Source organism: Sinocyclocheilus grahami, unplaced genomic scaffold (genome assembly GCF_001515645.1).
Source record: "Sinocyclocheilus grahami isolate Dianchi unplaced genomic scaffold, SAMN03320097.WGS_v1.1 scaffold370.1, whole genome shotgun sequence".
Classification (NCBI taxonomy): Eukaryota; Metazoa; Chordata; class Actinopteri; order Cypriniformes; family Cyprinidae; genus Sinocyclocheilus; species Sinocyclocheilus grahami.
Window position 1 is genome coordinate 298,022 of NW_015505549.1, and position 12,689 is coordinate 310,710.

The 12,689-nt window shown below is 36.4% G+C and overlaps 1 protein-coding gene across 1 annotated transcript; it reads left to right on the forward strand.

Annotated features, from left to right (window-relative positions):
* Positions 1-60: 60 nt before the first annotated feature.
* LOC107549355 (zinc finger RNA-binding protein-like) lies at positions 61-12,539 on the forward strand (the record flags this gene model as incomplete). The annotated part of the gene is made up of 11 exons (XM_016230402.1): positions 61-193; positions 279-613; positions 2,355-2,537; positions 2,674-2,887; positions 5,141-5,289; positions 5,556-5,675; positions 8,070-8,171; positions 11,117-11,212; positions 11,301-11,412; positions 11,761-11,858; positions 11,942-12,539. Coding segments are annotated over 11 exons (1,716 nt in total), but the record flags the coding sequence as incomplete, so codon positions are not given.
* Positions 12,540-12,689: the final 150 nt, after the last annotated feature.

The window sequence follows — 12,689 nt, forward strand, 5'->3', positions numbered from 1 at the left end:
TGTCTGTCTTTCTATATATCTCTCTGTCTGTCTGTCTGTCTGTCTATCTATCTACCTGTCTGTCTGTCTAGCTCTGTGTCCTCTAGCTACACCATCTACCCAACATCAACCAGCGTACAGCAAACTCCAGCCCCCATATCCACCTACACCCCCAGTTCTTCCTTCAGCTCCACAGCTGCTACGTCTTACTCCGGTATGGCCGCCGCTGATTCAGATTTATACACCACAAATAGCCGCCAGCGTATCGTCTAACTGTGTTGCTTTCTTTGTTGCTTCAGTTGGTCTCAGCTATTCCAGCTATGAGTCTAGCGGTTACACATCCGCGCCGTCGTACTTCCAGCCGGCGCAGATGGTGCCCCCGCAGCCTCAACCTCCACCGCCCCTCCAGCAGCCGCCACAGCCGCCACCACCGCAGCAGACGCAACAACTTCCAAAACAGCTCACCAACTCCTCTTGGAGCAACACCGGGAGTGGCGCAATCACCACCCCCACCGGCAATGCATACAAGAAACCCATTTTCCACCAGAGCAAAATCCAAAAACCCAAAGGGCCGCCCAAACAGCCACAGCTGCACTATTGCGATATCTGCAAGATAAGCTGTGCCGGTCCGCAGGTGAGCGTTTGCATGAACTCCACATTCAACTTCACCCAAAAATGAAACTTTCCTGATAATTCACTCACCTTCAAGCCATCCAAGATGCATTGGTCTTTCTTTCTTTCAGCCGAAGAGAACTTAACGTTTTAGAGAGAAATATTCCTGGATTTTTCTCTTTTTAACACAAGTGAATGGTGCTCACCGTACACCATTTCCAACGGTTCAATATATATATTTATGTGTCAGATGATTGTTACCAATCTATTGTAGACTTAAATTTTAATTCATATCTTTAAAGGCCAATTTCTTTTTCCTGTGCTTCAGTAGCACTTACACCAAGCATCTGTATTCTGAAGATTTTTACTGAGGGGCAGTGTTGGGGTATCGCGTTAGAAGCAAGCGGCAACCTCCCGCTCTCTCTCGTGAAGCCAACACGGAAGTGACTTAAACTGTAATTCGTCAACTGGCTGCAAAAGGAGTCAGTCCCATAGACTCCTCATCTTAAAATGCCCAACTTTACAGCAGAAAAAAACATGTTTACAGTCTGGTTCAAAAAATTATTTTGGTCTATATAGCTAATTTTGCCCTTCATGACAACTGTGATGGGGGTGGATTTTTTTATAACTCATTTGTTTAAATGATATTAAGCCTTAAAGTTCTGCATAATTAAGGGCGTGGCCACTTGAGTGACAGGTGGATTGCCGCTGCTGTCACCACCGTCGAGCTAGGTGGGCGTGGTTTCAGCAACCAGCTCCTGCCTTTTTGCCCGTTTTTGTATTACAAGTTTTCTAAACTGTTATGTTTAACAAAAATCAGGCGAATGATAAATGAACAAACCCCTCTTATCTTAAGGATATAGTTGGGAATAAAACTGTAAAATTTGGTGTGTGCTGCTGAAATCGAGGAAAAAACTCATTTTGAGAAAACGGCATTTAAAGATATGTATTGGAATTATAATCTATAGTGGAATGTTTTCCTCCAAAACCTTAAATTCTCTTCGGCCGAAGAAAGAAAGCCCCAGGCCATTCAAGATGCATAGATGTATGTATATAATCAGAAAATTGTCCTTTTTTTGCTGAACTATTCCTTTAAATGCAACAATTGTTGACCAATGTGCTATACAGTAAGTCCAAAAACAGCCAATAAAACATACAAAAATGAGCCTAAAGAACTAAAAGAAGACCAACAACCACACAATAAATCGGCTATAGTTAAAAGCCAGAGAGAATAGATGTTTTTTTGTTGTTGACATATTAGAGTCAAAGGTTTCTACAGAAGGGATTTTGAATATCTCTCTTTATCATTCCATAAATAAAAAAATACTGTCAACAGCAAGAAATAAGGTAAATTTCACCATGTTTTTAGAAATAAAATGTTGTAAAAAAAAAAAAAACCCTCAGTAAAAATATTCAGATTATAGATGAGAATATAACTGTAAAATTTGGAGTATGTAAGTTCTACTAAAGTTGAGAAACTCATTTGTAGAAGACAGACTTTAAAGATATGTGTTGTAATTGAAATCTATAGATGCATATAGTTAAAGTGCAATATAATAAAATAAAAATTATTTTGGATGTTTTGTTTCCACTTTTCAACAATGTGTTATGAAAAGCCAAATAGCCCAAATTCTCAACTGACCAGTGCATTGAAAAAAGCAAAATGTTTTTGCCTGTAGTGTCTTGCCTTAAAGTTTCCCACATTTAGTGGAAAGTACTAGCAAACGTATTTCTTTGACTCGTGATCCTGTGCTCTTCTGCAGACGTATCGAGAACATCTGGAAGGACAGAAGCACAAGAAGAAAGAGGCGGCTCAGAAGAGCGGCAGTCAGGTGTCCAACGGACCTCGTGGAGTCCAGACGCAGCTGCGCTGTGAATTGTGTGACGTCTCATGCACCGGCGCCGATGCTTACGCTGCACACATCCGGGGATCCAAGCACCAGAAGGTTCGTTAAATGCCATGATTGGTTAATTTGGCCATTTCAGTGCTCTTGGGCTTTTCGACATGTTTTGGTGTAGCAGCTTTGTTGACATCTTTGAATCTTTTCGTTGAAATGCAACTGCTATCAAACTTTTCCTCAGGTGGTAAAGTTGCACACCAAACTTGGCAAACCCATCCCTTCAACGGAGCCCGTTTTCGTGAGCTCTGCCCCTGTTGCCGTGACAATGACCACTAGCAAGACAGCGGCGACAACCGCTCCCACCCCTACATCGGTGGCGCAGAAGACGCTGGCTCCTTCCAAACTCACGGCGTCTCTTGCGAAAAAACACGCCACTGCTAAAGTTGCCATTATCGGTGAGTGACCTTATAGGACCTTTTCGTTAAATGTTAGCATAATGAATTTCTCTGTAAATCATTCGGAACACTGTTATAAAACATAAAAAAAATAAAAATTCTAATTCCAATAAAAATTTTGGCGAGAATGAGAATTTACACGAGTGGGTTTGTGAATTATATATTTTTTGCAGTTGCACAAGTAGATAATATAAAGCAAGTTTTCAAAATGACTAAATTAAATTTGTTTGCATTTGTGACATTTACATTGGAGTTTGTGTGAGTTTATTAAAAATGTATTTGCAGTTCCGACACTTTACATAATGATTTAGGACCTTTTTTCGTGAAACGTGAACGGAACTAATTTTGGTGTAAATCATCCGGGCTACTATCTGTTTTCAAAACAATGAGTAGTGCAGAAATTTTTCGCATTTACGAAAATTTACACACGAATGCTTTTTTGAATTATTTACATAGTCTTCGTAATTGCACAAGTTTGTAGTATAAAACAAGTTTTCTGAATGATTAAAAGGAATTTGTTCGCACTTGCAACAGTTACATGGGAGATTATGTGAATTATAAATTCGTTTTGCTGTTGAGACGGTTTACATAATGATTTAGGGCTTTTTTCGTAAAGCGTGAGCAGAATGAATTTCTGTGGAATTTTGGTGTAAATCATCCGGGCTACTATCTGTTTTCAAAACAATTAATTTTACGAATGACTAGTGCAGAAATTTTTCGCATTTATGAAAATTTACACACGAATGCTTTTTTTGAATTATTTACGTAGTCTTCGTAATTGCACAAGTTTGTAGTATAAAACAAGTTTTCTGAATGATTAAAAGGAATTTGTTCGCACTTGCAACAGTTACATGGGAGATTATGTGAATTATAAATTCGTTTTGCTGTTGAGACGGTTTACATAATGATTTAGGGCTTTTTTCGTAAAGCGTGAGCAGAATGAATTTCTGTGTAAATCATTCAAACTACTATCTGTTTTCAAAACAATTAACTTTGCGAATGACTTGCGCAGAAATTGTTCGCAATTATGAGAACTGACAAGAATGGTTTTGCGAATTACTTAGTATTGTCACAATTGCACAAGTCTGTAGTATAAAACTACTGAACGATTAAAAGGAATTTGTTCGCATTTGCGACATTTACATCGGAGCTTATGTGAATGTTTTATAAATACATGTGCAGTTGTGACAGTTTACGTAACGATGATTTTAGTAATTATTTACGATTTTTTTTATGTAAGAATAAATTACACAAATTCAGTCATATTTTCGATACATAACAGTTTTACAATTGATTGATGAATTCGTACTAAACTTATTTGGCGTCATTTGTTTAACTTTCTGTGTAAATAATACGTAAAACTATCCTTGCATGAGTTGTTTGCGAATATAAGTTTGTGCAATCATGCAATTGCAACAATTTAAGCAAAAATTGGTTTACGACTGATTTACATAAGAATTTTTCAGATTTTGTGCAAATGTATTTAAGAAATGTTGGTAAAACTTCACAAGGTCGCATTTGTTAAATACATTATTTGGTATGAACTAACATTTTGTAATAAATGTTTTTAAATCAAAAGTTGTTTGTTTGATCAATAGTTAATGCATGTGAAAAGATTCTTATATTAAACTCTATTTTTAATAACTAACATTTAACAGAGATTAATAAATGTTAAAACTAATTTTAACAAATGTTAACAGTTTTATGAGCAATTTACACCTAAATTTGTTTACAATGTTTATAAGGCCTGTTTGCACATAAATGAAGCACAATGTGTTTAAGCTTAGTTTTGGTCACACAAAATCCCTGAGGTTTCCAGTGTAGAGATTATAGTTTTCTTCTGCGATTAATTTCACCTTCTTATCTTAATTTCACCAGTACTTACGCTGTCAGTGGTCACACTGATCGCAGAAATAGATGATATTTCCTCTTTAGTGTATCACTCACAAAACCCACAGGATGGGAATAGATTATTTACATCCTGCCTTGCAGAAGAAAAATCTCCTCGTACACATTTCAGATGTCATGTTGATGCAATGCGTTTTTCAGAATGTAACATGACATCAACACAGAAGTCTGCTCAGTCTTTTTGCTTTATGTAGATAACAACAGGCTATGAGCTAATAGATGTAGATGTAATCGTACAACAAACCCTGCACAACATAAACATTTTGGTAGCATGGTTACGTTATGAACAGCCATCTTACTGAAACATGAAATATAGTAAATTCCCTAATATCCGTTTCTCTCCAGGCAGCAGAACTTCCACACCAGCTCTGGTAAAGCTGGAGGAGGTGAAGCCGTCTGTAGTGAAGACGGACGCTTTGAGTGAAGATGAGGATGGTGATGGTACTGGAGCTCAAGGAGACATTCAGCCTGTGGGACACGATTATGTTGAAGAGGTGAGACCGTTCAGTCAAATTATTTCATTATTTGCAATAATGTATTGAGCAAAACTTGAACAAAAACAGTGAATCTGTCTTTTTTTTTTTTTACCCAATGAATCAGTCAAATTGATTCGCAAATCATATTAGCAAATCAGTCTGAATCAAAAGGATTTCTTCTAGTAAATGTGTGACATTCTAGGATAATTGGGTATTTGTCATTCTGTTGAGGGATTAAAGTCTCTGAATTGTGATTTTTATTTTTTCCTTTTTTTCCTATACAGATTCGAAATGACGAGGGAAAGGTGATTCGCTTTCACTGTAAACTGTGTGAATGCAGCTTCAACGATCCCAACGCTAAAGATATGCACCTGAAGGGACGGAGACACCGGCTGCAGTACAAGGTAAGACGTCACCCTGAGAAAGAAAGAAAACAAAACATTGTATGCTATTTTTTTTTAAATTTTAATGCAAGTATGTTTCTGTATATATTAATAATGATTAAATTCATAAAATAACAAAAAAATATAACAGTAAATTAAATACTTGCCCAGTGAAAATTTCTTCATATAATTAGATTTATTTATTTATTTATTTATTTTTAACTTTATGGTCTCAAAGAAAAATGGATAAATTTTTATACACTAAATAAAACAAATTTCTTTCATGATATAATTATCATTAAATAGCCATTTTTGTGTATAAATATATGTATGTATATTTTTGTATATTAATAGAATTATTAAACTGAACAAATAATTATTTATATAATAAACTAGAGTATGCCTATTGTGGAATAATGGTTGATTATCTCATATGATTGATGCTTATAGTTTGGCACTCTTTAAAAAAATTGAGTACATTTTTCTAAAATTGAATATAATAATTCTCATCCTTTTGTTACACTGAATGTGGAGTGTGTTGGTTACGATGGCATTATTTGTAACTTTTAATATTCACGTTTCCATGTGTCGTCCAGCTGGAGGTATGAGGAGGATATGTACTGGAGGAGAATGGAGGAGGAGCAGTTATACTGGGTGGAGATGAGACACCGAATGGCCCCGCCTCCTCTCATGGGCCGGCCCAGCATGCCGGTGCCGTCCCTTTTGGTAAATACACACAATCACATTTCAGACAAAAACTGACCAGACCAAATCTGATTAGGCCTGTCACGATAACAGCTTTTTGTTGTGCGATATATTGCCCCAGAAATAATTGCGATAAGCGATATTATTGTCATTTTAAAGACCGTTTTATGCCACTGAATATATAATGATAATGTAACGGCATAATAATGCAAGAAGGCCTACACACTTCCAAATGACAATCTTTTAACTTTTAAGAATATTTAGATCATGGAAATTAAGTATCAAAATATTAGATACCTTAAAAAACCTTTTGCGTTGCTTTTTGAAAGCGTTTTAAGGAATCAAAAACAGGATCTCTGACCTTTCTTTACCACTGTGGCGCAATATTGTACAAGTTGTGTTGTAAGATACATGAGCACTTCAGGATGAGAGAGGTTTAGCTTTTTTTCAGGCCAAGTTGTTCATGTGTATATAAATGTGGCAGTGATTGATGTAAAGTCTTGGGAGTGACAATCGCATTTATTTTTGCGCGTGTACAGAAAACAGTCGATCCCACATCACGCAAAATTGTGATTCTTGACATTTTCATGTTAAGAAACAGTTTCTAACAATTAACGGTGGCTTAGTAACAATTTATTATTAAAATTGTTAATTAATTTTATTGTAATTATTAATTTTAAATTAATTTCTATTTTATTACATTTTAATTTAAATTTTTATATTATATTCATTTATTACACTTTTATTATTTTTAATAGTTAAAAAAAGTGTTTCTCACTATATTATAGCAAGTGTTGTTTATGCTCATTAAACTGCCACTTGTAATTATTAATTACGTTAATTTGTCATAATTACGTTTCTGAATTCGCAACTAGTTGTTTTGGTTACTTTTTCTGTATGCTATGCAAATATTATGTCAATTTGCTTTTAAGTACCTGAATTTTTTTGAGTAAATTCATTAATTTTCTTGGTTAAAAAATAAAAATTGCTTGGTAAAAACAAGCTCTTTCTTAATGCAGAAATTCAGTTGTAAAATACGTTTGTCACCCCTGTACATAATCAAACAATGCGGCCACTTTAATATTTTGGGACTGACAATGTACGAATAGTTTCACAATAGTTACAACATTTAGCAACATTTTGGTGTTTTGTGTCTATAAATAAGACAAAACCTAAACTACAGTTTTATTATTAGTATTTAACATTGGAGAAAATGGATTTTATCATCCACCATGTGGCCTAAAACAATTTCATCCTCTCATCCTGAAGTTTCTGAACCGTGATCTCAAAAGCCTCTGAAATTCCGACTTGTAACCTGAGGTCGTTGTTGTTTTATTTTGTTAACGATATGCTCAATTCTATTTCTTTCAAACAACCAAAAAAAAACAAAGTGGTTCTCCACACTTGTCCTGTTTGGGTTTGTTAATCATGCATTAACAGACCGAAGCAGTAATATTTTCCATCTACATCTTTTGCATAACATTGCAACAGTTTTTTTAGGAACCCGGACGTGCGGAAAACCCCTCGTTTTGTGATGTTTCAGTGTTGTCACTTTGTTTTGACGTGTGTTGTAATGATCACATTAACACAGCCTATTGCCACAAATACCCTAAAAAACTCTGTCATTTAATCAATAATTTTATATCAACAAGATCTACTTACGTTTTCTTACGATTGCTAAATCATTAAATACAATTGACAACGTTTCCTACATGTGCCCTTGCAGCCTCAGAGAAAGACCCTCCTGATGTTCTCGGCAGGACCAAGTGCCTTGAGTATTTAGCGGCTCTGCGACATGCTAAATGGTTTCAGGTAAAAAAAAAAAAAAAACTAACAAAACAAGGGGCTTCGAAAGTTTACAATTACTAATTTAGGATACGTTTGAATTGTATTTAAAGGTTTAGTTCACCCAAAAATGAAAATTAGGCTGTGTTTTACTCACCCCCGAGGCATCCTAGGTGTATATTTCTGTATATATTGAAACTTTCTTCTTTCAGACGAATCCAGTCGGAGTTATATTAAAAATGGTCCTGGCTATTCCAAGCTCTATCATTGCAGTCAGTGGGTGTTGCAGTGCTTCAGTCCAAAAGAAGTTAAATAAAAAGCGCCTATCCATAAAAAAAAAAAGTCTCGCACGGCTCCGGGGGGTGAACAAAGTCCTCCTGTAGCGAATCGATGTGTTTTTGTAAGAAAATAACCATATTTAAAACGTAATAATCACTTTAATCTAGCTTGCGCGCACTGTTGTACACGGAAGCAGCTCCGGGCGGATGACGTAAGATGTTGGCTTTGCACATGCACCGCTCAGAAGTGACGAACACGGAAGCACAAGGAGAGATCAAAACAAAACAACGGTCACTAATTAGAAGTACAAAACGAGGATTTGTAAAGAAGAATGTCAAAGGATTTCGTTATAAGCCAAGAGGAGAGACTGGTTTTCCTTTGCTAAAGTAAGGAAGCTTTGCTTCCTTTGCTCCTGTAAACAAACATTGGTTTTCACGAGACTCACCGGCGCATGCGCAATGCTGACCTCATACGTCATGCTTCCGGAGCTGCTTCTGTGTACAACTGTTGGTGCAAGCTAGATTCAAGTGATTATTAAGTTTTGAATATGGATATTTTTCTTACAAAAATGCATCGATTTGCTACTGGAGGCCTTTGTTCACCCCCCGGAGCCATGTGAGACACTTTGTTTTATTATTTTATGGATAACGAGGATTTGTAAAGAAGAATGTCAAAGGATTTCGTTATAAGCCAAGAGGAGAGACTGGTTTTCCTTTGCTAAAGTAAGGAAGCTTTGCTTCCTTTGCTCCTGTAAACAAACATTGGTTTTCACGAGACTCACCGGCGCATGCGCAATGCTGACCTCATACGTCATGCTTCCGGAGCTGCTTCTTTGTACAACTGCTGGCGCAAGCTACATTAAAGTGATTATTATGTTTTGAATATGGATATTTTTCTTACAAAAATGCATCGATTTGCTACTGGAGGCCTTTGTTCACCCCCCGGAGCCATGTGAGACACTTTGTTTTATTATTTTATGGATAGACGATTTTTATTTAACTTCTTTTGGACTGAAGCACTGCAATACCCACTGACTGCAATGATAGAGCTTGGAATAGTCAGGATAATTTTTTATGTAACTCTGACTGGATTCGTCTGAAAAAGTCATATACACCTAGGGTGCTTCGGGGGTGAGTAAAATACAGCCTAATTTCATTTTTGGGTGAACTAACCCTTTAATATTTTATGGCAGTAGACACGTTATCTGTAACCTTGTGAAAAGTGTCGGAGAAGCTCCTTTGTAATTATATTTTGCTATGCTACAAGCAACTCATAATTTAACATAGTTACATTGTTAAATTGTAGCATTGTTACATTAGGCAAAAAGTAAAAAAAATCTTTCTGAAAAAGTAGTAGCTATTCTACAAAGTTACTAGCGAAAAGTAGCTTGAATATAGTGAATTTTTTTAAGGTTTGAAGAAGTATTTAAACACACAATTGACTTGATAGCTAAAAAAATCGTTATTGAGAAAGCGTAATTTAGCTACCAACATGCTATTCACTTTCGCTTAAATCTGAATCATACTCTATGTAAGTGTCGCTTTTATCAACGTAAGGCTGACTTCATTCGTAGTTGAGTTTCTAAATGTGTCGGAACACAATTAGTAATGCAATACTAGTGCATCTTATTTTCAGTATTGCCACAAGGGGCACTATAGTGGTCATTAGCATAGACTTTTTTTCTTCTACAGTCAGTTTTCTCTTTCATTACCAAGCTTTGGAATGGAATATCGCAGAGCAAGTCAGCTAAGTTGATTGGCAAGTGGCTAGCATGTTAGCTAGCTAATTACTTGACTAATAAGTTGTAGTTAAGCATGTGCAATGGAACTGTGTATTCACATACTTCTGTAGAGTATGCTTTTGGTCTTAGACTCACGGTTGTTTAATTTTAGTAACATTTTAGCATTAGCATTTACAGTTTTTATTAACTGTTGCTCGCGTATTGCGTTTTATCCACAGGCTTATGCTAACGGTCTTCAGTCTTGCGTCATTGTTATGCTTTACATAGCTACAGGAAATTATATTAACGTAGTTGAGTTAGGCATGCATAAAAAAATATTTCTGAAAAATGAGTTGCTGCTCTTCAAGCTACTAGCAAAAGGTAGCTAAAGGTAGATAAATTTTTTTAAGTATTATTTAAGCACTAAATTAACTTTTTTTAAAAATCGCTATTGGGAAATCTACACGTAGTTAACCGACATGGTACTGACTTTTGCCTAAACCCCAATCATACCGTATACAAGTATTTATTGCTTCTATCAACACAAGTTTGATTTCTTTAATATGAATATGTCGGAACGCATTGCTAGTGCATCTTATTTTCAGTATTGCCACAAGGGGTGCTGTAAAGGACATTAACGTGAACTTTTCTTCAGCGATTATTTTTCATTTTCAGGAGAAACTATTTGAAAAGAATACCGCAGAGCAAGTCTGTTTAGTTTATCGTCAACTGGTTAGCATGTTAGCTAGCTAACTATCTAAATTTGTAGTTAAGCGTGTACAATGGAACCGTGCACTTGCGATACAAAGGCTGAGTGTTTGCGAACTTACGTAGAGTATGATTCTGGTCTTAGACTCAACCGTTGAATAATTTTAGTAGCATTAGCATTATCGTTTAACATTTAAATTTGTGTTGTTAACTGAAGTGCTGCTGTTAGCTGTGATTGTTGCATATTAATGAGTTTCGTCCACAGGCTCGGGCGAACGGTCTTCAGTCTTGCGTCATCATTATTCGGGTTCTGCGGGATCTGTGTCAGCGCATACCTGCCTGGGGCAAGATGCCCGACTGGGTCAGTTAGCTTTGTTTGCTAACAGTGTTTTTTGCTTTAGCCAGTCATGATCATATTAACTAACTGGTTTGTGTTTTCTTTCGCAAAGGCCATGGAGCTGCTTGTGGAAAAAGCCATTAGTAGTGCATCAGGTCCACTCAGTCCTGGAGAAGCTCTACGGAGGGTCCTCGAATGCATCGCCACCGGGATTATCCTGCCAGGTCTTAGTTTAATTTATATATATATATATATATATATATAACTAACTATTAAAATACATCACAAATGCATCTTTCGCAAAACGTTTTTTAACCCGTGTGCACTTACATTTAATTTTACTTGCGTTTCGAATTTTAAATGTAACATTTATATTTAGTTTTATTTCGGCTTTATTTCACTTAACAAAAACGATTTTTAATCGTTTTAGATTTAGTTAAAAACAACACTGGGTGAGATGCAGTAGTTACCTTCTAACTATTAAAATACATCACAAATGCATCTTTCGCAAAACGTTTTTTAACCCGTGTGCACTTACATTTATATTATTTAACTGTCTGTCCACCCCTCAGATGGTCCAGGTCTTCTTGACCCGTGTGAGAAAGGTCAAACTGACGCTCTGGGAAACATGTCGAAACAAGCTCGGGAGGACGTGACCGCTAGTGCCCAGGTACTAAACGAGGCTCGACTAGCCAACATTTCCATTTGCGTGATCCATGCTTATTCTGAAAGCGACATGTCTTTGTTTTTCAGCACGCGCTACGACTGCTGGCTTTCCGTCAGATCCATAAAGTCCTCGGCATGGGCTCACTGCCGGTCTCAAAGGCCGGAGCTCGAAACCGCAAGAGACGGCGCGACGGCAGCGACACCGGCGAGGGAGAAACCGACGGAAAGAAGGATAAAATAGACGATTCTCACGACCCTTGAGACGTCCGCCTAATCTACACAAGCTGTCATGTCTTTAGAAATGTATAAATATCACTCGAAGAGGAAAAAATACAACACTCAATGGTTCTGTTGTTCAAAAGGACAATAGATGGAAAAAACTTAGTCGTTCACCTTTTATGATGCAATACGTCTCTCTATTACATCTGAGCTGAAAATAAGCCGAAATGCTCCTGAAATGCAGCAGTCGCATCTCGTTTTCAGTGTTTCAGATGGTGACTGAACGTCGCTGCCCATCAGCGACCGCCATATAATAAAAGTTACATCACATTAGCTCTATTAGGCACTTTGACATATTAATGGCACTTAATTAAAAGCTTTAATAATCCCGACACAGGCCAGTCTTTTTTTATGTTTACATCATTCATTATATATATATACATATACATATACACACACACACACACACACACACTTTTTTTTTATACAGTGGGGCCCAAAACTCATGATCCACATTGATGTTTTTATTTTTCAGGCATTTTAACATAAAAATAAATGTGTTTTATTGTTTTGAAAAATGTAAAACGAACATTATAACATAAAATTATTAAGGAAT